At 46.2% G+C, this 24,006-nt stretch overlaps 1 protein-coding gene across 5 annotated transcripts; it reads left to right on the top strand.

Annotated features, from left to right (window-relative positions):
* The first annotated feature begins 95 nt into the window (after positions 1-95).
* On the top strand, positions 96-23,317 carry USP20 (ubiquitin specific peptidase 20). 5 transcript variants are annotated; one of them, XM_052815544.1, is made up of 25 exons: positions 96-242; positions 3,870-3,984; positions 4,383-4,436; positions 5,135-5,197; positions 5,345-5,476; positions 6,064-6,160; positions 6,351-6,420; positions 7,010-7,123; positions 8,269-8,347; positions 9,701-10,142; positions 11,076-11,213; positions 12,494-12,606; positions 13,058-13,230; positions 13,719-13,813; positions 14,368-14,401; positions 14,848-14,893; positions 15,167-15,347; positions 15,837-15,963; positions 16,076-16,245; positions 16,893-16,974; positions 17,353-17,461; positions 17,852-17,954; positions 18,220-18,291; positions 19,184-19,368; positions 22,524-23,317. In XM_052815544.1, exons 2-24 carry the CDS (start codon positions 3,904-3,906, stop codon positions 19,342-19,344), a joined length of 2,736 nt encoding a protein of 911 aa, XP_052671504.1. In that variant the 5' UTR covers positions 96-242; positions 3,870-3,903; the 3' UTR covers positions 19,345-19,368; positions 22,524-23,317. The 5 variants fall into 5 exon arrangements, with proteins under 5 accessions (XP_052671504.1, XP_052671506.1, XP_052671503.1 ...); XM_052815546.1 differs by lacking the exon at positions 22,524-23,317 and adding an exon at positions 20,052-21,381; XM_052815543.1 differs by lacking the exon at positions 22,524-23,317 and adding an exon at positions 1,333-1,371 and having other exon boundaries at positions 19,184-21,381.
* The last annotated feature ends 689 nt before the right edge of the window (positions 23,318-24,006 follow it).

Genomic DNA, 24,006 nt, shown 5'->3' with positions numbered 1-24,006 from the left:
CCCGCCGCCCGCCTCCTCCCCTCCCCGCCCCGCCGCGGCCCGGCCTCCGCCCCTTCCCTCCCCTTCCCTCCCCCGGCCTGCGCGGCGCCCGCCGCTCCGCCGCCGCCGCCGCCTCCCCGCGCTGCTCGGGGCGCCGCGGCCCTTCCCCGCGCCGGGCCGCAGGGCGCGGCCTACCCGGCGGCCCGGCCTGAGGCGCAGCCCCGCGGCGGGGCGGGGGCGGCGGCGCCCCGAGCATCCCGCAGGTGAGAGAGGGCCGCGGGCCGGGGGCGGCGGCCGGGCTGGGGTCGGGGCCGGGGGGGCGGTTGGGCCTCGGGCCGGGGCCCGTCCCGGCCGCTCCGCCTCGGACGCGGTGTTGTGGGGAGGGCGGCCGGGCCGGGCATGATGCAGCAGCAGCGGTCGGAGGGGGCTCCGGCCCGCCCCCCCCCCCCCCCCCCCCCCCCCGCCGCCGCCGCCGCCCCGAGATCCCGCGGTGCCCGGGCAGCGGGGCGGCCCTGCAGCCCCCCAGGGCCTGGTGCCCTCCCCGGGGCGACAGCGGCCTCTGCGCTCCCGCGACCCTCGGAGTGGGACCCTGCGGGGCGGCCGGTGACTGGTCCTGCCCGAATCCAGCGGCGTGCGGGCATATTTATATTCAACTTCACTCACGCTTAACAGCTGTAGCGTCTGTTAGGAGAGGACCTGTGGTTTGGGGGTCCGCTGTGCTTGAGGAGCAACGTAGCGGGGTGAGGGGGGAGTTCCCGAAGGTGTTTTTTTTTTTCTTAAAAGCTAAATCTCTAGGTGTGTCGTCGTGTTGTGTCCTCCAGTAATAAATCTGTGTTAATACCTGGTCTCCTTTGCCTGTTCTACATAAAACGCCTGGCTTTCCAATACGTGATGTGGTGCAAATGTCGAGCTAAGAGTCAGAAGTGCCTGGTTTCTGGTTCATCCTTGTCAGCTAGGCAGTTCAGTAAATATTTCTTTCTTCAGTATCTCAAGTATAAAATGTCACTAAGAACAACTGCAGATACTCCTTTTATCTTGGTAGGTTATGCAAGATGAGCGAGCAGACCTGGTAGTTGTTTTGCAGATGAGCAGTGCTAGGATTTCTTTTATTCATACAACCGGTTACTCCGCAGACCGTGAATCTGCACGTATCTGAAATTCTTGACAGCTGGCTCTAGCTTTGGTACAAAACCACACAGTTGTTTTAAGCAAAAAAAACAAAACCCAAAACCCCGAGAAACGTGTTACTATAGAAGGCAGAGACAGCGGGTTTGGCAGCAATTTAAGCAACTGAAAGTAGGTTGCAGTTACCGCGGAATTGTTCTGACATGTTCGTATACTGTTCTTCCACAGTGGTGCTTGAGAAAGACAGGCTGAAGGACTTGTTTTAAGGTAACTTCTTTTCCCATCATACACAGTACATTTTGACAAGCACAGTTAAGCTTTCTGGCAGTGCTTTTATTAAATTCCTAGTTTCCTGAGCAGCATTTGAGAGCTGTGTTGCCAGCTAAAGCTCTTAGGGCAGAGTCGTGGGCAGGTAGGGATTGAATACTTCCTTCTGAACAGTTACGACTCAAACCTTTTCTGATGCATTTAGTCAGGGCTGAGAGGCGAAAACGAGGTCTTCCCTGTTTTGTTCAAAAAGGGAAGCCCTAGGTGGGAAGATCAGCATCCCAGTGCCGGAAAGTTTAGAGGCATGGTTTTAATTTTGAGTAGAGAGGTGGTGCCAGGGAATGCACTAAAACCATCTACATCCACAAGACTGTACTTAACGTACGTGCTCCAAAACTGGTTCCCAGTTAGCTGAAGCTGGTGAAGATGAAGGGATCTGGAGTTAATTTTAAAACAGTATTTTGTTCATTAGGTTTTCTGGGAAGCTTCTTCTGGGAAAGGGACAAGAAATCAAGGAAGGTGAACTAGCAAACACGGCATTGATACTTTTTTTTAATTGGACCAGCTGATGCATTTGGGAAAAGGGGCTGGTTTTGATGAAGGGACTCAGAGCCTGAAAGTGTCCCAGTTTTATGTGTTAGTCAAAGATAGTGCAGTCTTGTCACTTGTGTTTTAAATTAACATGTTACATGATACTATTTTGCTTCTCTGTGAAGCTGCATGAATTTGCTCAGTTGTTTGTCAAGCATCTCTTCACAGGTTACTGAGAGACTGGTTACAACCGCTGTTGTGTTTTCTGGCATGCAAATATGATTTCTTTTCCCTCCAGTTTTGCTTTGCTCCTCCAGTTCAGTTTATTCAGTTTATTCCAAAGACTGCTAGAAAAACATTGTTATAAAATTATCCTTGAGGTTTGTCTTCTGCCAAGGCAAGGTGCTAGGCAAGCTTTTCCTCTCCCAAGATAAGTGTTGCTGATATGGTATTTGTTTATCTTTCTTTTTTTTTTTTTTCCTTTTCTCCCCACTGTCAGTGATTCAGACCAGATAACACTGGGAGTTCTTTCAAATGTCCTCAAAATGTGAAAACAACAGAGGCTAGCAACCATGCTGCTGGAGTCATTAACTTAATCAGAATTTTCCACTTCTTTTTTATAATGATGTGGGCTTTTCATATCTGCTTTGTTTACAGCCAATAGTAATATTTTGGATTCTGATCTGTGTTGTTAATATCACTTCTATTTTTTCTTTAACAGCCGCAAGTGAGGTTACTTAAATTATGTAAACTATGCTTAAGAAACACAAACTCTTCTCATCTCTCTTTTGTAGCTGCATGTTACTGAGACATGTTTGAAGTCTTTTACACAACCGTGACCACCATTAAATTGTTTATTGTGCTCGTAAGCATGCAGCTATGAAATCCTCTGTACTTGCGGTGCTTGGATGTATGAGCTGGGTGGAACAGTGTTGTTACATTTTGTACAGTCTTTGAGAGTTATGTGGCTCATATTGTTAAATATCTACCTATCAAATGGTAAATTTCTCAGAGACTGAAGACTGGTTATCAGTGTTACAGATCATTTAAGTCTAATTCCCTCTTGCCCAGCTTCATTTACAACAGTAATCATATTTTTAATGTTTGATAAAGTAGTATAATAACTAAGTGTTAGATTTAGATCAGCACAGTATGGGTAGCATGAAGCCCCTAGACACCATATACTAACTACTTGTGTCTTGGGCTGCAGCACCCTTTCACTTTTAATCTAAGTTTCATGCAACCAAGCTACTTAGATTTGTATCTCTTCATGCTGCGTGTGTATGTTCGGCAAGAGGAATTCAGTTCAGATCACCACGTTTGTTTTCCCACCCTACCTGCTGAGCTAGCACAGAACACCCAGTTTCTAGGGTGGAAAGTGTGACTTATCAGTCTAGTTACGTTCATGGAGTATTCATGGTAGACAAGACCAGTTAAGTTATGTATGTAAAGCATGTATGAGTTAATGGCAGTTTTTATTTATTGCCATAGGACTCTGCATCATTCAGAGATGCTACATGATCCAGACAGTCTGGGAGTTTAAGAACAGGGTGGTCAGTGGGTCACTGTACTGCCGTTTTCATTTTGAGGCTACAGCAAATCCATCCCCATACCTGAAACCGAGTCGGCAGCTGTGCTGCTGAAGCTAGGCCTGTCTACTGACCACCTCCCTACATTTCTGAACGCACATTCCTCGTTGTACAGATTATTAGCTTTATTCACGTGTTTCCTTCTCCTCCCCATTGCCTTGCTTGCTTACCTACGAAACCACAATGCAGCCACTCAACAATGGGTCAGAACTGTGCTAGCTAATATGACTGAGTCCAGATTTAGATTTGTTTTGATCTCTGAACCTTAAAGATGGGTATTGTAATCTCTAATACACAAAACATGCTAATTTATCTTCTTACAATCTGTGAGAGCAAATCTGACATGTAGCTGAAAGGAAGTATCCTTTCTTGTCTTAGGAAAACACCCCCTCGCAGGTGAGCGTTGGTGAAAATGGGGGATACAAGAGACATCTGTCCTCACCTGGATTCCATAGGAGAGGTGACCAGGGATGATCTGCTGCTCAAATCCAAGGTACAGGGTCTTCTGGTTGTCAGTCCTTTCCTTTCCCTTTTAGCTATTGTGCATGGGTTTGCATGTTTGCTTTTTAAAGAAAATGCTGCCTGTCTCCATAGAGGAGAGGCAGAAACTCTTCTTCCAATGCTGATGTACCCTGCACATGTCCCATAAAGTAAGCCTTTGTCGACCCCATCTGATCTATTTCTTACTGTCATTTTATCCTGCTCAAATGTATCACTTAGCTAAAACGCTGCAAAGCGTATATTTAATTGGAAGTGTGGTATTAAGAAATGAAATACTGTGAGCTGCAGGTTGGCGAGGCCTGTCTTACAGAGAAGTTTCCCACTTTTGAAGGACTAGGTTGCTTAAAAACCAAACAAGCAAACAAACCTTCTTTTATCATGAATATGCAGGGAACTTGCCAGTCTTGTGGAGCTGTGGGACCAAATCTCTGGGCTTGTCTTCAGGTAAAAATGGCTTGCTATTTGTGTGCATGATATGGTGGGACTTCGCTTTAATATAATTTCAAAAAAAAAAAGTATTGTACTGAAAAGAAAAAAAAAGCGGGAAGCAAAGAGGGCATTCACAGTAGAGCTATCCACCATTTTTTGATGGATTCCAAGGAAGAGACTCCCTAGATTAAAGGCTAATGCTGTCAGAATATGCCAAGAGGTAACAGTTCACTCCTCATAGGTGATTGCCCCCTGGTAGTCCCAATAGGAATGAATAAAATGCCCAGCATTGACTGTCAGCTGGGTCCTGCCTCTGCTGGCAACTGTGACAGGAGGCTGCAAGTGTGAGACCTCAAAAGACGTTGCTCAGGGTAGCGAGGCGGAAAGGAATGACAAGGGGCATGCGGGCGGGCAGGGCCAGTTTATTTTTACACTGGAATGCCCAGACATTTCGAGACTGCTCAGATGAGCTGCCCATTGGAGCAATTGCCTTGGAATGGAGCCTTTATGTGGGTGCAAACCTGGTTCCAGGTTTTCTTTCTTAAACAATTCCTATTTTCTGTCTTATTCTGGGCCCTGAATAAAAAGCAGGTTAGAAAACTGGCAAGATCAATTCTGAATTTGCAGCTGCTGGTGGGACTGGAGTTGCAGACTGTTTTATGAAGAGTCTAATTTGTTGTGCCCATTGTACTTTTCCTCTTTTCTCTCACTAGATTGGTTGTCCTTATGTTGGTTGTGGGGAGTCCTTTGCTGACCACAGCACACTTCATGCACAGGTGAGCTTTTCTCTGCTGTCCATCTTAAGACAGATAGAGTTGGATTTTTCCCATTACCAAATCCTCCTCTACCCTGTTCTAGTAGTCCAGTGCTTCAACTTGAGCCAGCTGTCAAATGAGATTCATTACTTCACCTTTTATTTTTAGGCCAAAAAGCACAACCTGACGGTGAATCTGACCACTTTCCGTGTCTGGTGTTACGCTTGTGAAAAGGAGGTGTTCTTGGACCAGCGGCTGGCAACGCATGCACAGTCACCACCAGTAAAGTTCACTGAACCGGTGGGTCTGTGTCACAACGTGGCAGGGTTGAACGCTTGGCAGGGTTTTTGTTTTCCTGTTGCAAAATTAGCCAAGAGGTTTCCACTGTTGTCCCGGTTTTTCCTGTGATAGGAACTCTTTCACTGAATGTGGCTACCTGTAGCCAGAGGACCAATAACCTTGCCTTACAGGATGTCCCAGCAAGAAGACTTCTGGATGACTTCACTATCCATTCTGACTTTATTTTTAACCTTTCCTGGCCTCTTCCATGGGGCATCTGTTTCTGGGAGGAACCACAACAGCTGTCACATCTTCATTTTCAATGCATGGCCCATGGAAATTTTAGCTGTCAGACCAGAAACACATGTACTTGTGACACTGCTGCATATTCCTGATGCCTCTCTTATCATGTGTACTGGAAGCAGTAATGGTACTATTTCCACTCCCTCCTTGCATTAGTGAGAAGGGTAGGCAGTGCAACTGGTTCTTCTCTCTCCGGTGTCCTTTTTTTAAAGGCTGGCTTGATTTATGTGTAAAATAGTATCTCTCACAACTCGTCTTTTAGAGGAGGCCTCTCACTGATGCTTATTTTTCTGTCTTTAATCTAGGATTCTCCATTGCCTGCTCACCCTTTGAAAGCTGTTCCAATTGCAGTGGCTGATGAAGGCGAATCTGAATCAGAGGATGACGATTTGAAACCAAGAGGTAACTCTGCAACGAGCTGATGAAAGTGCTGTGAGGGTAACTCTGCAATCTGTAGGACCTGCACTGAGAGGTTCCTAGGAGCAGAGTGTGGAGACTACCTAGAAAGGGCTGAATTCCCTCTCCTTTGGGGAGAAATGTAGAAAGCAGCACATCTGGAAAGTGTTTCATGCCTCTCTTGTTTGTGCTTTAGGCCTTACTGGAATGAAAAATCTTGGGAACTCCTGCTACATGAATGCAGCACTTCAGGCTCTCTCTAACTGGTAGGCATTAGGGCCTTTCAGTAGAGTCTTTACTAGACTTCACTAAATATCGAAAGCGGCACCTCTGCTCTGAGACCTTCATGAGCCTTGCAAAGAGAAATCAGCCAGGCTAGGTGCAGAAAAATTTAAGTGTTTGTTTAGGGCAACAGAAATTTTACAGCAGTAAACTGAGTGAATAGCCAACTTGTGGCTACATACAAGACTCATGTTTAAATGAGTGCTTGAAGTAAAACTTCATCATTTCTGTTGTGACGGAAATATATTTATCGCATGGGAAGGCATGTCACATCTCTCTATTCTCCCCAGTGATATAATTCTAAGAACCCATATCCTAAAATATTTTCTAGCCATCATGCTGAGAACTAATTCCATGATTTCTTCTGTGTACCGGGAACAGATTCAGATCAGCCTTTTTCATTTGTTTGAAGTTAGGAGTCAAGTCTGCATCTGGAATCACTTCTTCCCTTGATTTAAAAACAGTATCTTAAGCATGCTTTTGAAAGGGCATGCATTTAAGTTTTGATAAACCCTTAAGTAGAAGCAGAGGAGAAATTTCTGTGCACTGAATTTTTCTCTTTTTTTCTTGTAGCCCACCTCTCACACAGTTTTTTCTCGAGTGTGGTGGACTGGTCCGTACAGATAAGAAACCAGCACTGTGCAAAAGTTACCAGAAGTTGGTGTCTGAGGTTTGGCATAAGAAACGGTGAGTGGTCACTCCCTAATCTAATCTGGGTCACTTCCTAATCTAATCTGGACAGGTTTCGTAGTTACGTTAGTTCTGAAGTCTGGCATCAGCAAAGAGGAAATTGGATCTTCAGAGATAAGTGCATTGTCTAAGGCAGTCAGTTCAAACGTTACATAGATGGGTATGCGAGGATTCCCCCATATCTAGGAGATCCCGTATGCTGCTACTGGTGATAAAATGGGCATGTTGATGTCAGTGAAAAGAATACATTCTTAATGTTATAACTTTAAAAAGGAAGAGATTTTTTTTTTTATATAGCTTCCCTGTTGGCAATGAAGAAAAAATGATGGAGTAAGGGAATATTCTTGGCCATTTCTGAGTATTTTGCATGGACTGACCAGCACTTAATTGCACTGCTATTGATTAGCAGAGGGATTGACGATTTGGATGGAAAAAACGATACAGAGATTTTTACTGAAGACAGTGGAAAATGCAGGTGACATTTTGGGAAATGTTTGCTATTGGTTCAAATTCTAGACCAGTTCAAAGGACAGTGTAAAATAATGCAGCTCTGTTTAAATCTGAAGATGTCTACTCTGTGCAATTAATTGAAAAAAATCAAACTAGGAATTTAAATGGCATTGCATGTTTGTTTCATATTAGTTGTTAACAAGGGATATGTAAGATACAGAGCAAAAGTGACCTGTGTCTTTCTGGAAGAGAAGGCTGTAGACTTTGAAACAATATAATATCATCTTAATATTGGTTTCGATTTACCTCATTTACTGGGTGGTCAGTCCACCCAGATTTTGAGACAGACATGGTGCTGCAAAATCAAACCAAGTAACTAATTGCAAAACTCTGCTCTGGAAAGAATCACTTGAGACAATTCAAAGTGTGGACAGAGCTTTAAGTTAAATATGCTCTAGGGAAGGGTCTCTCTGGAAGGATAGACTGAAATGATTGCGAGATGTTTTCTGTCTCTTAATTTGTATGTCATCCAGCAAATAGAGAAGTATATGCCCAGGTTTTGCAGGTCCATGATTACCTTCTGTCCTCGTTAACTAGTTACCACACCCTGTTCTATGCCTTATTAGACAAACTGGCTCCAGGCCTGATAAGCAAACTAACTATTTTTTTTTTTTTTTTTCATATCTAAACAGCCCGAGTTATGTTGTTCCAAGCAGTCTATCCCATGGAATTAAACTCGTCAACCCCATGTTCCGAGGCTATGCACAGCAGGTGGGGGGGCCTCAACAAAAACATGCCATTATTCCAAAGATGGTGGGATTTTTCTTCCTGCAGCGGTGGTGTTTGTGTTCAGAAGGAAGAGCTTGAGCTCAGGGGTCATGCCCATTTTGTGTCAGTATTAGTTGTCTGACAGAGCACTTGGGTGGGATTTAGGAGACCTGGGTTCTCTTCCAGGCTCTGCCTCTGGCTTGCTGATACCAAATCAGTGCATTTTCCTGTGTCAGCTTTCTCACCTCTGAAATTATGATGGTCACCTCCTTTATAAAGGGCTTTGAGATCTATTGATACATGCTGTATGAGAGTCAGGTATTATTTAGTCACGTCAGAGCTGAGAAACCTGGATAAATCTGTACTAAAAAGTTAAAGATATGAATGTTCTATGTTCTTTTTCTGGGAAATTACAGCAAACTAAATCTTCTTTAAAGCTAGTAACCTTTTTTTCTTTGAAGTTTTTATCAACGTATCTCTTGTGTTTGTTCTTTAGAAAAAAATGTAAACATCAAACTATGATTAGAAAATTTACAAGAGAAGTGACAGTACATCGAAACTGTGATACTGACAGGAAATCAAAACAGAGGATAAAAATAATGATTAATGAAATAACTTCTATATTTATCTTTGATGTGAAGTATGTTGGATTGGAAAACTCTCAGCTGTAAAGAGATAAAAGTTGAAAGGAAGACAGAGCAGGCTAAAAGCCAAACTTCCATAAAATAACAGAAACATCATAATTAACTTTCTGGAGTCGTCAAAATACCAAGTCAGTTTTCAGCAGGTCCTTTGAAGCCAATGTATCAGCTTTTTTACCATGTATTATGAATGTAGGAGCTTGCACCTAGATTGAATTAGTCTTTGGTTTCTGGTTCCATTCCCTACTTATTAAAGATTTTAATCTGCCCTCTTTAAGAGAGGGATTGCCGTGAGCAGAAGTGAGTGTTCATGAAATTTGTTTGTGGATAGGAGTCTATTCTCTATGGCCTGCTGTCTTCATTACATTTCTCCTTGTCTCTCACCTCTTATCAGTGGTAAACCTGTGATAAATAAGCTCATGGTTTGCATGCTGCAGCTGCTGTCTGGCTTTTCAGTGTCTTTCAGCTGAAGATGTTCAGATAAAAATTGGGCCTTTTATCATTTAGGAGTTAAAACATTTATGTAGCAGACAGGCTTCTTGGTACAGTGCCACAGTACTCTCTCTGCTTTAGTAGGGTCTGTTTGTGTTGCAGAGGTGGCTAACCTTTGTGGGCAGCATTGAAAGAGGCTGAGAATGGAGCCATCTCCTCTTTTGCTCCTCTCATTTCCCCGTTTCTGGGTGGATACTAACATGGAATTACTCCTGGTTTTCAGGACACTCAGGAGTTCCTGCGGTGTCTGATGGATCAGCTTCATGAAGAACTGAAGGAACCAATTGTTGCAGAGACGAGGGATTTGGATACCAGTGACCAGGACGACAAGCGAGACGGTGACCGAAGTCCTTCAGAGGATGAGTTCCTCTCCTGTGACTCAAGCAGTGACAGGGGTGAAGGAGATGGTCAAAGTCGGACCACAGGGGGCATGGGCAGCAGCTCCCTGGCAGAGACGGAGTTGTTGATCCAGGATGAAGCAGGGAGAGGGATCTCTGAGAAAGAGAGGATGAAGGACAGAAAGTTCTCCTGTGGCCATCGGCGCAGCAACTCGGAGCAGGTGGATGAGGATGCAGATGTTGATACTACTATGATGCCAGTTGATGGTAGAGCCTCACCTGAGATGCTGCCAGCTCCCCGTCCTGCGAGCCCGTGTAGGACACCAGGTATACACCTCTTCCAGTAGTGTTATTTGTGAGAAGACATGTTGTCATCCTACACGGGGACAGTGTTGCATTGCAGTGGCAAACAACACACAGTGTGAGTGTTCCTTCTATGGGTTTCAAGAGATATTGCCTTCAAGCTTTTCCTCAGTGTCCCTGGCAGTAGTTCTGCCTTTGTGCACAATTGCTTCTGTAAGAAAGTGTAATACGTGAGCCAGAGAGGTGCTTAGCCAGGCTAACGTGCTATGGAGCTGAGTAAAGACTACATCCCGAAGACAGTGATAGCTGCCTCTGCCAAACCTGCAAGCACTGTATTTGTGCCTTTTCCTAATTTAAGAAAAAGGTTTTTTATGTGTACATTGCTTTATCTGATAGCCTGGCCTGGGGAAATACTAGCTGTGGAAAAGGCATGGAAGAAGGTATTTGTTAATGTTGGACTGTGGGCTTCGTGGAGAGAAAAGGGAGAGGCACAGTTTGTGTATTTCTATGTCTTAGGGAAAAGAAAAGAGCAGCAGTTAAGACGTAGGTGTGGAGTCACCTCAAACTGAACATATACGATCTTTCAACACTTCTTTATGTAAGAGTCTTACTCTGCCAACTGGCACTGAAGACAGCAATGCTGTTTATGTGGATTAGGGATACAGGAGCAAGCTGTAAAACCTAATTAGTCATAAGCGTGAAAAATGGTGGGTTGGTTTTTTTTATATGTAATTATTAGCTGTTCAGTATAGCTCTGTGTGCACTCCTATCCATGCACTGAGGGAGCTGTATCTGCCAACCTGTGCAAGCAGGACAGTTAATAGACACTGAACTGTGCGTATTGGGAAAGATGCTGTGCTGGAACACAGAGCTGGGCTGACACTGACTGCAACAGGATTGCCTTTCATAACTGCCGTTTTCACCAGTGCTCTTCTCCCTCTCCATTTTCCCAAACAGAACCTGACAATGATGCCTACGTGCGCTGCTCCTCACGCCCCTGCAGTCCAGTCCATCATGAAATGCACTCCAAACTCTCTAGCAGTCCTCCTCGCTCTAGTCCTGCCAGGCTTGGACCTTCCTACGTACTCAAGAAAGGTAGTGCAAAGAGCATGTGACAGGAGGCAGAGGGGAGCATGTAGAGGAGGAGGGGTTCATTTACAGAAGAGAGAAGGAATCCATCATGATTCTTGATTAACAGTTGTAAGAAGTGCTGATTTCCCTGGACATCAGTGCCTTCTTAAAATAGTACTAGGCAAAGACTACAGTAAACTTGCAGGTAAAGTCAAGCTCTGGGCACAATAGATGTTCTAGTATGCTCTTGTATTGGAGCCTGAAATGATATCCATGTCTGCATCTGCACGCTGTGTTTGTTATTAATAAAATGGCTATGAAGTCCCAGGCACAAGCTTTGTCCCTTTAGGGGAGCATGGAGATGTGTAAACATTTGTCTGCCAGACTTGACTTTCATAGCACGTGGGCCAAAGAACTGTAAGATGATGTTACCGAGAGAGAGCTTCCTGCCTCTTAGACATCTTGGGCTCACAATAATAGAATTAAGGCTGCAGATGTCAGTCCAGTGCTGGGAGCATTGTTAGGCTTGAGAGTAGAGCCTGGCTTCTGTTGTTATCAAACTGGTCTCTTCATCCCAAGCAAGTAGCAAATTGAAATCCCTCAGCATTGCATAGTCTGCAAATACAATGGCATGTGCTTATACCACTGTCCCTACAGCTGTTCAATAATGGCATCCTTTCCTCAGCTGTGTCCCAGCCCCTTGGCTGAGGTCAGCACAGCCACAGATGTTCTGGCTGGATAAAAAGCACTCTGTCTCCATGCACGTGTGCGTGGGGAAGAGGGTTCGTTATTAAACAAAACTGCGTGTTTGGCCAGTTCCTGCTGTGGAGAGTCCTCTCCAGTGCAAGAGACCTGGGGAACACATGGTGAATGTCAGAGAGAGGGAAAAAAAAAAAAGGACAAAGTACACAGGCAGGTCACGGGGGAGAGGGAGTAAAGTGTAAAGCTTAGAGCAAAATGTTGCAAGACCTCAGAAAAGCAGGGACTGTCTGTGGCAGGGCCAGGCTTCTAAACATGTAGTAAGAGGATGGAAACAGGATTTCCAGTAAGACAATTTCTGCCTGCTGAGAGCTGGCACGTTTGTGTTGGTTCAGTTGGCTACCTCCCCCTTTCTAGTACCACGCGAAGCAGCAGTGTTCTTATGTCAGTTTACAATGGGCTCCACTGTCTCACTGGCACGCAAGTGATGTCTGAACATGCAGGGCAGCATTTGTCCTATGTTCTTTTGCGGCTGTGTGACTCTACTGAGACAGGAGACTGGGAAGGAGTTGCTACATGATGGGGCTTCCTTGTCTGTCTTTCAGCCCAGATGCAGGCTTCTGGGAAAAAGAAGAAAGAACTTCGTTATCGCAGTGTGATTTCTGACATCTTCGATGGCTCCATTCTCAGCCTGGTGCAGTGCCTCACCTGCGACAGAGTGAGTCTCCTGGTGGCTGTCAGTCAAAGAGCACACAGTCTTCTAGCTTGTAGATCTCTTCTTAGGAAATGGCGCTCGTATTTCCAAACACTGTGGGATGCAGTAGGCCTGCTAAAGTGACAATAGTGGATGGTGGGGGAGGTGTGAGAAACCTGCCATGCCAAGAAGTTGTATTTCTCTGTAGAGTTCTGTTTGCTTATCTGTGTACTGAGTTAGCCTAGCAATATCACATTCATATCAGAAAACTGATTCTAGTGCTACAAAAACCATGATAAAAGTCATCCTGCTGACAGCAGTGAAGAATAATTAGCCAGAGCAAGTTGCTCTTACTTGCCAGCTCAGGTTTCTAGCCTAGACAAAATCGAAACAGTGATAAAAGGTGATGAAGGTCAGGTCCCAGCTCCATTACACGCACAGGAAACCCAGACCTCTTCCTCTTGGATATTTCCAGGTTTCTACGACAGTGGAGACATTCCAGGACCTGTCACTCCCAATCCCAGGGAAGGAGGACTTGGCCAAGCTGCACTCTGCCATCTACCAAAATGTGCCAGCTAAGACAGGGGCATGTGGGGACAACTATGCCTCACAAGGCTGGATTGCTTTCATCATGGAGTATATCCGGAGGTGTGTTCCCTATGCAGGGCCTCTTATTTCTGGGGTTTGCCCTGCAGTGCTGAAAGGCAGCTATCCCTAACAAGTGGTGTTTACAGCAGAAGGTCAGTTGTAACCATTCCTTGGACAACAGTATGTGGTACCTCACAGGTCTTTGAGCCTTTTCATGTAAACCAGTTGCTACTGTTCCTCTAGTTCTGTTATACACCTTGAGATCTCTTGTGCATCTGATAATCCCTCACTTACTCCTGCCTTTAGCTCAGTCTTGCACTCCAGAGCAAATTAATTCCTGGTGTAATTTTCCAAATCGTTTCCAGTTTGAGCAACCGCAGCAGGAACATCAGCTGAGAGAAATCATGCTTTCCCTGCTCCTCTGGGATGTGTGATGAGCTTAGGACCTACAACTGGAAGGAAACCCATCATCCATTTGGGGTTTTGTATGCCAAAGCATCCAGCTATTTTATGTATAACTCTTTCTCTTAATCCCCTCTCTTCTGCAGATTTGTGGTGTCCTGTATCCCTAGCTGGTTTTGGGGTCCTGTTGTGACGCTGGAGGATTGTCTTGCTGCCTTTTTTGCAGCAGATGAGTTGAAGGGTGAGTTTTCTTCAGTGGGGTCTGACAGCACGAAACAAGGAAAACCGCATGGAGGAGTATTTCTTACGCATTTTGGAGGCGGATTAAATCTCCTGGAAAGCCTGCCTCAGTGTTTCACTTACAGACTGGCGGTACCAAAACTTGGCAGTTCAGCATCTCTGAGCAGAAGTGAGTTTTCCCACCTGCTCAGGGATGGGAAATCTGGGTGAGAGTATCCTCAGCCAGGAGCAGACGTAGCTGTTGGTTGGTTATGAATGCTGTGGCTCCTTAGCTGCCTTAGTTTCTTTGCTTTCTCCATCGATTCCTTAAGCTCTAGAGGACTCAAACAATTTGCTGTATTCACTTGTGTTGGTGGGCAATTGCATACTTTTCTACTAGTTGATTGCATTCTCTGCTTGCCTACACTTATTATGAGAAGTGTTTTGATCTCTTCTCACCCTGGCTTCCCCAAGAGGTTGCTTAACTTGGTTTCTCTGCACTGGATGGAAATGTAGCCATATTGGTGTTGTGTGCTCTGAGTAACTGCGTAATGGCTTTCTTCTCTTTGTCTACAGGGGACAACATGTACAGTTGTGAACGGTGTAAAAAGTAAGTTTGCATTATCTGTATTCTGTTCTATTTCTGGAACTTTATTTCTCTGTACTGCTATCAAACATTTTGCTATGCTTTCTGCCTGGACATTTCTTCTGCTGAGTGCCATGTAAAATCTGCCTTGCCTTATATTAGAGCTCTGGTCTTGAGAGGTCACTGATCGCAGATAGGAAAAGTGCTGGCTATGGGGGGGGAAAGAAAGGGAGAAGGATATGAACAGCGGGGTGGCTTGGCAGTAATGGAGCTATTGTATTAGAAAGAAGAGGCATGACAAACTGCTTATGTCATGCTTCATTTGGGAAGGATACTGCAAAGAGCCTGAATTTGTTGCTGCTGGAATTCAGGATTTGTCTTGGATTTCAAAGCGAGCAAGACCCAGCCTTGCCTTTTGGCATCCCTTTGCTTTAGAGATTTCTCACAGCTAGTTTCTTTTTCTCCCTCAGATTGCGGAATGGAGTAAAGTACTGCAAAGTCCTCCGGCTGCCAGAGGTGAGTAGAAGCACCTTGTTTCCTCATTTTCTTTTAGCAGCCACTGAGGAGGTAAGGAGGCTAGAGGTAGAACAGAAATAGCAGTTTGTTTTGGTGGCAAAGTCCTGTATCTAGATCAGAAGAGACTTCCCCATTCTAAGCTGATGAGCCAGCAGCATTCATGACTAACAGGCGAAGAACTCTTGCAAAGATTGGACGCACAGAGATGTGCTATTTTATCAGAATACCCACGACAAAAGTGCGCTTTGGTGTTCTCTGTCCTTGGTCTTTTAGATTCTTTGCATCCACTTGAAACGGTTCCGGCATGAGGTGATGTATTCCTTCAAGATCAACAGTCATGTCTCCTTCCCCTTGGAAGGGCTGGATCTGCGACCTTTTCTAGCCAAGGAGTGTGTCTCCCAGATCACCACCTATGATCTCCTGTCAGTCATCTGTCACCATGGCACAGCAGGCAGTAAGTCCTTCTTCCGTGAGTACAGGCAGAGGTGAACAGGAATGAGATGAGCATGAGCAAAGCAGAAGTGCATTCCAGGACTAGCCAACACTTCTTCTGGGATGAAGTGCAGTGTAAGGCCTGCCCCCTCCATTCCCAGGCTTCCTCAGCCTCTGCCCTTTGAAAAGTGAACCGAGCAGCTTCTGACAGATCCCCTGCAGCTATTTCAGCCTCACCACTGGGTTGGCTCAACCCTTTCCCGATGTTCAGTCTCTCTGGAGGCCCTTTCCAAGAAAGGCAAATCAGCGTGACAGTGCCAGGCTCCCCTGCTCCTGCAAAGCTTGCCTGAACAGGAATTAAGCCTTTTTTTTTTTTTTTTTTTTTTTTTTTTTTTGTCTCTCTCTCCATTCTCTGCCAGCAGCTAATCCTGTTTGTGCTGCTGACATTATCCCAGGCCTGACTTTTGTCTGCACTCCAAATCCCAGCAGTGTCATGTTTTCTTTGTTACAGGTGGGCATTATATAGCCTACTGCCAGAATGTGATCAATGGCCAGTGGTATGAGTTTGATGACCAGTATGTCACTGAAGTCCATGAGACCGTGGTACAGAATGCAGAAGCCTACGTCTTGTTCTACAGGTGAGCTGTGCCCTGCATGCAGCAGTCCCTTGCTGGTTGGAGAATACCTAGAAATGCATTTAGCAAACCAAGTTTTCAGGAATAGATTAATTTTCTTCTTTCCCTACTTAAGGAAGAGCAGTGAAGAAGCTGTGCGAGAGCGTCAGAAAGTTGTGTCCCTTGCCAGCATGAAGGAGCACAGTTTACTGCAGTTCTACATCTCTCGAGAGTGGCTTAATAAATTCAACACCTTTGCTGAGCCTGGTCCCATCACCAATCACACCTTTCTCTGCTCTCATGGAGGTAAGGCAGTGCTGCTGGACCTGGGAATAGCAACTCTCAGCTGTACCTTTATGCTTCCTGGTGCATTAACAAATGCAGAAAAAAAGCTCCAGCGGTCATCCTGATACAGTGTATACTGTGGTATGATCTGCTTCTGTGGCAGAAACTCCAGCCCGCTCAGGGAGAGACAAGACAATTACCCCATTGTCCTGCTGGTCAGAGGCCCAGAGGGATGTGTAGTGCTGCGAAACAACAGTTTTCCGTTATCTCTTTGTTTTGAAAAACAAACCTGTAGAAAGCAGATAAGACAGGATTTATCCGTGTTACCCTATCAGCAAGGTTGGCCTTCAGTGTTTGTTTGGAGAATGGAGCACGCGCTACTTAAGAGAGCTGATACCACGTTTTACTATTCTGCTTCTTCATCTGTCGTGCTGGGGAGCCCTCGTGTTTATAAATCTCCAATTGGAAATGAAGCACTTTCTAATCAAGTGAGGCCATGAATTGAGAAACCTCCACAATTAATGAACTCTTGCCTGTCTTCCATTAGCAGAGGAAGCAGATTCTGGAATCGGGGAGTTTTCAGCAAGGGAGGTTGGGCTTTTTTTGTGTCTTTACCCAGCAATAATGAGTTCCCTGGTTAACTGTGCCTCTTTGCCTTTCCTCCACAGGGATCCCTCCTAATAAATATCACTACATTGATGACCTGGTTGTGATTCTGCCCCAGAACGTGTGGGAGTATCTCTACAACAGGTGAATATGGCCATTTCATTCTTCTTTCCAATGAGTTTTGGTTTTGTTTCACACCTTGGGCAGTGCCCAAGACATAATCCCTTGCCAGGGCACCTTAAAAGGTATGCAGTCTTGGTGCGGACTGGAAAAGACTTGTATTTGCAGAGCCTTCTAATTTAAACCAAAATGAGCTATATCAATGCATTGTCCCAGAGCAATATTGTGACCCTCACTGTGTTGAGTAAAGGCAGTACGCTCCATTCAGAAAATGGCTGCAGATGCCTCTCCTTCACCAGCATCTGTAGTAGTATAAAAATCCATCTCTGTAGGAGGCAGGGCTGGGAAGCATTTCCATTCTCCCGCAGTTCTCTATTCCCCTCCCTCTCTTCCTGTGCTCAGGTTTGGGGGCGGCCCTGCTGTGAACCATCTGTATGTGTGCTCGATTTGCCAAGTGGAGATTGAAGCACTTGCCAAACGCAGGAGAATCGAAATCGACACCTTCATCAAGGTTCGTATGGGAAGCATCTGGAAGCAACAGCAAAGGGCAGAGGTGGGAAATGGAGACCTGTCACAGACAGTTAGTGGAAAACTCTTGCCTGTTTTCCAGAACATGATCGGCTGGGAGATTGATCTTGGGGTTCCCCAGTGCTAGCAGCATGGGGAAGAGCAGCTTGAACACGATAATGCTGTGCGTGGCTGCATGCAGACACAAAGTTTGAAACCATCCTAGTCTGTTGCCTGCTCTACTGAACAGCAACAGGTTGTGAGGAAGGTGGTGGAATTACATGGAGATCTTCTGAAGAATGGCAAAGCTGCCTTACAGTTAACGGAAGGGGCTCCCCCAGATCTCAGGAGTGACTAAATCCTTCCTGCATGTCTCTGTTCTCTGCTTTCCCAGCTGAACAAGGCTTTCCAGGCAGAGGAGTCTCCAAGCGTCATCTACTGCATCAGCATGCAGTGGTTCCGTGAGTGGGAAGCCTTTGTCAAGGGGAAGGATAATGGTAAGAAGCCAGAGACCTCTGGAACCTGTTGGGGATGAGAGGTGGGTGGAAACAAGTCTGTCTATCTGCTAGGTCCTCAGTGAGCACTGCACCTGACTGGTATGACTTGAGGCTGAACAGAGTTCGGACACCAGCCACTCGGACTGCCGGCAGGTCCCCAAGGGCAGAGCAGAAATAACAAGAGAACTAGCTTGGGAGATAAGCTGAACCTGGTGGCAATGTGGAAAACAGAATGGTTTTTGACATGATTGTTTTCCTCTTACAGAGCCTCCCGGACCAATTGACAACAGCAAGATTGCACTCACGAAAGCAGGTGGCCACGTGCAAGTTAAGCAGGGTAAGGCTTGTGCTTGCTGTCTTGTAGTGTTCCTAAAAGGAGAATGTTCCACTGGATCTAGCTGTCCATAGTGAAGTGGTCACAGAGCGAGATGGCGTTGCAGAGGATGACAGTTCTGCTGATGTGACTGGTTATAGTGAAGCCTGCAGCCCCCCATCTCCTGCTGTTTCTGTTCCCCAGGCCCCTTCCACCGTTCCCCTTTGCCACCCTTTGTGTTGTAGCTTTGATCTTGTGTTGCTCTTGACTTGGTCTTTCCTCAGCATCTGCTGTGGTCCAGCTTGTGAAATAACATTGCTTGTGCTGTCCTCGCTGGGCTCTCCTGCCAAGCAGATAAAGATTGCGTTTGCATCTCAGTTACCTCTGAAAGCAACCCTTTCTGCTTTTCTCCTCCTCTGTAACCTTTATGGCAAAAAGTTCTTTGCTTTCCCTGCTTTGATCGCCTTGAGTTGCCCCTCCCAGGACAGCGTGGAGGGGGGTTTTTAGTCTCTCCCAGGCAGTGCAACCCCAACTGCCTGGGACTGCTGCGTGGAGGCCCCGGGGTCTGAGAGCTCATCGCTGCTGCGTATGAGAGGGGGTCAGATAGGCCGTGGAGCCCTGGTGGCTTCCAGCAGCAGGCGGCACTGCGGAGGGCTGGTGGCCACCGCTGTGGCTACAGCCGCGGCTACCGCTGTGCAGAGCAGAGCTGCCAGCGGGGTGGGGGCTCCGGTGGGTCTGGACCCTGCAGCTGTAGGAACCACTCGTGCCTCGCTGCTCCTGGGGGCGAGCCTGTGCGGGGGGAGGCGGTTGGAGAGGACGGCCTCGCGTTGCGGTGCACCAGCCCTTTCCCTCCAAGAGCTGCACGGAGCCCGGGCCTACCGGCTGCACGTCTGATCACTGCCGTTGTCCTTTTCAGGTGCTGACTATGGGCAGATTTCTGAGGAGACGTGGATTTATTTAAGCACGCTGTACGGAGGGGGCCCCGAGATTGCCATCAGGCAGAATGTGGCCCAGGTCCAAGAATTGGAAAACCTACATGGGGAGCAGAAGATTGAAGCAGAGACGCGGGCTGTGTGATCTGTGCAGGATGGGGCAGGGAAGGTATGGCACAGATACATCCGTGTGGGGATGGAAGGCTGGGGAGTCCTGAGGAGTCAAACCTTCCGTTGTCTGGTACTCGAAGGTGCGTGCAGCTCCCACCACCGCTTCTGGGGAAGGCAGGTTTTCTCTGCCGTCCTTTCGTGTGGCTTTGAATATAGGGGTGGTGCTGAGCAAGACTGGGAGAAAATCAGCTTCTGTGTAATTCATCTCTGGATAATGCCGTGGTAGGAGACTGCAGCCAAACTTCACTAGGACATGTTTTGACCCAGGCCCTCTCCCTTTTGTTTGCTTACAAGAAACCGGCGCTCCCAGCTTGCCCCCAGTGAACTGAGTTTCTCTGCTCCTTTGCAGGTTTTGCTTTTGGCACTTATTTTTAACTCAAATGTATAAAGATAATGAAACATTATTTATGTTTCCAGCGGGCAGTGTTGCAACTAGAGAAACCTCTTTTCTGAAGCTGACTAAAGCCACAAGGTCTCCCAGTAGTTTTGTGCTGGTGATGCACAGCTGTCACAACTTCCTAGTTTTGCTTTTTATCCAATTCTTGCAAATCAGTTGCAGTCAACTAAGAAATTTTGAAAGAGGCCATTTCTTTCTCCCCTAGCCCCTAAAGCCACACCTTCACGGTCCTGCAGAATTTTTTTCTCCTTGTATCTGATTTCATGCATTCGGCACATTTTCAGAGAACAAAGCTGGAAGATGAGTCCTCCTTCCCAATGGCTTCCCACTGTACTCTTTCCGCGGAAGCTCCCGGTAGCTTTTGTAGCTGTGGGATGCAGCCTTTCCAGGTGGTTAACTCACAGGAGTGGTACACGAACAGCTTAAACATAGAGCTGTTAACGGGCAGGTTTCGTTGGAGTGCGACACAGGACAACTCTGACGCAAGCTTTAGGACTTGGTTCATAACCCCATTCTGGACTGACCCTGCTGTAAGCCTGGATCTGTCCCCACGTCTGGCACGAGAAGCAAAGGGGGTGTGAAGGATGAGAAGGAGGAGCCCGTTTGTTCGCCCAGAGCCTGTTCAGATGCGTCACCCTCCGACAGGGCGGTAATTCAGTGCTGGGGAAGGGGCCTGGCTGAGCTGGCCCCTGGCTGTTGAAGCAGTTTTTTAGGAATGAGCTGCTTTCTGCAAACAAGCCCCTACCTGTGTACTGAGGTCATTCCAGCTTCTCAACACAGATGTCGCTTGTGTATACAGTGGCTCATTTAATGAACAGAAATAACTTGCTCCCCAATCTACTGCCACTAATGCAGCTGAGGAGCATCTGCTAGCAGGCAGTGGAGAGAGGAACAAAGACAAAAAAGGCTAAACACTACTTTTCTCAGCAGGGCTATTCTTAAAAGTTCTTCATTCATCTCGTAAGCCAGAAAGGCAATAGTGAAATCTTTGTAAGTGTTTGAGTGCAATTTAATGGAAGCAGAGCAAGGCAGGGGTGGCTTCTCATGGGCTGAGGAACCAAACTGTGTGTTCATGGTGCTGGAACCTGAATGATTCCACAGCATCGAGTCTGGCCTTGGTGGTACCAGGCTCAGCATGGGGCTGGGACCTCTTGAGAGCCTCACATGGGGGGGGGGGGAGGCTGCTCTTTGACTTACTTAGCATTAGAAAGTGGGAAAGGGTGTAGGACAGGAGAATTTCAAAAGAAAAATGTGGCCTTCAGATTTTTTTTTAGACCAAATGTTTGCTGCAAACAGCAACTTCTTATTTAAAAAAGTGTCTATGAATTGTTCAGCATGTTAAACAGGATAGTAAAATTATCGGACGCTTGTATATACCCAGCCAGGCCCAAGGGGAGGTCAGAGAATGAGCCACTGTTGGGATTTCTCGTTGTTCTAAGCTGTCGTTGTTAGCCACTGCAGCTGCCTTCCAGTCTGCTGCAGAGCCTGTAGGGCTGCATGTCTGTGTTGTCCGTGCCATTCAGAGGATGCTGTACAGATTGTAATACACTCCTGTGCTTAAGTGTTATACTTTGTGCTGAAAATGTGTTACAATAAATACATGTGCATTCAACACGTTGCTGACTGCTGCCTGCCTTGTGTGGCGAGAGGGTCTGACAGCTTACAGGGAGCTTACACTGTTAGTGAAGAAAAAAATTTTTAAAATTTCAAAAATCCAAACTTCCTGCTGCCAAGAAGCCTTGCAGTAACAGACCCTTCTGAGCAGCAGCGAGCTTTGGTAGCCTAAGTCCACTAAATCATACTGCGCTCGTTCAGAGGAGGGCGCCTGCTCCTTTCAGTTTCTGCTTACAACGACTTCCTCTTCATGTTTCATTTAACCAATTTCAGCTGAGTTTGTCTCAGAAATCCCATGTTGTCTGGAAGTGTGTGCTATTCATGACCATCGTTGCTATGAAAGTAACTTGCAAGGGAAGTTGCTGAAGTTTCATTGACCTGTTCTAGATTTCTAGAGGAAAGTTTGCTGTTGCTCTGTTGCGTGGCTAAAATGTCCTTACTGATATAATCCACTTCTCCGCTAACACTTACGTGAAAGCAGCTTTGCTACCGAGGCCCCAGGAAACACTCTGCTCTTGCCAGCCTGGTACCATGTTCTGCCACTGTGAATTAATAAGAGTTGCTGAACACGGCAGGCGATGAGTGCTGCCTGAGGCTGAGGGGCTGGAGGACGAGCACAGTTCTCTGCCAGAGCGGTGAATGACACTGTGTTAGCTGAAGCCTGAAATATCTGAAGAAATAGAGCTTGGGTTGGGTTAGTAAGAACATGCAGCTTGCTCTTTAGCAACTTGAAATCAACCGTCAAAACTTGCATCTCGCAAACAAACCCGTCACCTCAGCAACTGCAGAACAGCTCAAAACGTTCCAGGAGACATTAACGAACCCCCGCCCCTAGGGAGGGGATTATTCAGTGTCTAGACAAATAGCTCTAGTGCTGCTCTGGCAAAACCATAATTGTGCTTTTTGTTACACTCTGTCCGTTAAAACACTCAAAGCTTAGTTCTCCATCTATATTCCATTTGAAATCTGAGTGCAGCACTGCTTTTCTCGGACTCCTGCAGTAGGCAGCTACAGTATTTCTGAGCACACGTCTCAGACGCAGCTAGCTTTGGGACCCCTGGCCAATATAAACTACATTTCATGGCTGAACTCTTTTATCAGTTCTTTTTGCAAATCACTTCATTTTCCCCTTATTTTATCAGGTCCCTTGCTGATTGCAAGGAAGGGCAGATGAAAGGACTGTTCATGCATTGGACTGATGGAGCTGACCTCAGTATTTAGATTATCTGCTCCCTGCCCCCAGTCTTCTGGGAGTACTGGGGAGTTCGTTTACATGCGCTGCTCCTCTTCCACTGACTTCTCTCATGCCCAGACTACGGCCTCACGAACAGACAGATCATTTGGATGCAGCTGAGCTGTGATGCACAGATGACGAGTACTCTGCCGTATCTGCCCCACGCTCTCACCTTGTGATGCATGCGTCACCTCTCAGCCCACGGAAAGGGGAATTGGCTCTTCCTCCGGTGACGCAGGGCCCGCGTACCGCACCCGCGCCCCACAGCTTCACCTTCACTGGCGCGGGGCCGCAGCCTTTGATGCTGCCAGTGGCACATCTCCACCCTCCTGGATGGCCAAAGTACACAACAGCACCCGTACACTCCGACACATTCAGTGACACAGCCAGCACGTGTAAAGCTCATTTTATTTTCTTCCCAGTTAACTGCTCAGCTTGGCTTCAGTTTCCAGCCTTCACTCACTCATTGGGTTGTGCTGTTTCTATTTAAAGTTAGCAATGCTAATACTGCGTAAGATAAATCAAAGTTAGAGCCAGACCAACACCCCCTCCTATTCATTATTTCCCGAAAATGCAAAGATTAGCAGACTGTTTCATAAACAGTACTGATTTGTCCTGAATTGACAGGGATGTTAATTAGCGCTGGCAAAGAACAACCGAAATTGTTAAAAAAATCTGACCTTAGGGAAAAAAATAAAATCTCTCTATAGCTGCTTCAAATGAAATTATCAGCCAGATGTCACCTACTATGAGCTGTACAACTGCAAATCGTCATGGCTCCTCAAAGAGGCTATTTCCAATGAACAGGACTAACGGGTAACGGAGAAGCTGTCCAGAAGCTAGTCAGGGTTTTTCTCTCAGCTAGAGACACACACACACACTACTCACCAACACTGCATATTAAAATGGAATTGTAAATATCCTCACCCAGACTTACAGAAATGCATCTGGTTTTCAGATTATTCAGTGAGGGGAAACATGACTGTATTCCACACAGCTGCATGTTCACACACGCATGCGCAAATGCATGATTGGCTAGGCTTGCAACAGCTTTAGTTTTAATATAATAAACAATCGGTATTAAAAACATTTGCCAAGACTTCCAGATAAACCAAAGCGTGCACTAGGGGCATTATAAGGTACAGCTCTGTTAGAGGAAATATTTTCCCCAAGCTTCCAGTTCTTGTGGCCTCCTACTGAAGTAAAAAAAAAAAAAAAAAAAAAAAAAAAAAATCAAGATCCACCTGCCTTTCCCAAGTACACCAACAACTCCAACCAGCACAGTGCATTTTTCTTTCTCCTCAGATGACCAAATGGAAAAAAAAAAAAAAAACCAAACCCAACCACTTCAGTTTCTCTTCAGCGCCAGCTGGAAAGGTAAAATTTTGATA

Source organism: Harpia harpyja, chromosome 19 (assembly GCF_026419915.1).
Source record: "Harpia harpyja isolate bHarHar1 chromosome 19, bHarHar1 primary haplotype, whole genome shotgun sequence".
NCBI classification, from domain to species: Eukaryota; Metazoa; Chordata; class Aves; order Accipitriformes; family Accipitridae; genus Harpia; species Harpia harpyja.
Note: the sequence above shows the minus strand (reverse complement) of the source record. Positions and strands in the feature narration are given on the sequence as shown.

Excerpts from the sequence above, each read along its gene's own strand:
- USP20 (XM_052815544.1), top strand. The coding sequence starts at position 3,904 with ATGGGGGATACAAGAGACATCTGTCCTCACCTGGATTCCATAGGAGAG. Across the intron at positions 3,985-4,382 it reads ATCTGCTGCTCAAATCCAAG|GGAACTTGCCAGTCTTGTGG; the intron begins GTACAGGGTCTT and ends ATGAATATGCAG. Across the intron at positions 13,814-14,367 it reads TGCAGCAGATGAGTTGAAGG|GGGACAACATGTACAGTTGT; the intron begins GTGAGTTTTCTT and ends CTTTGTCTACAG.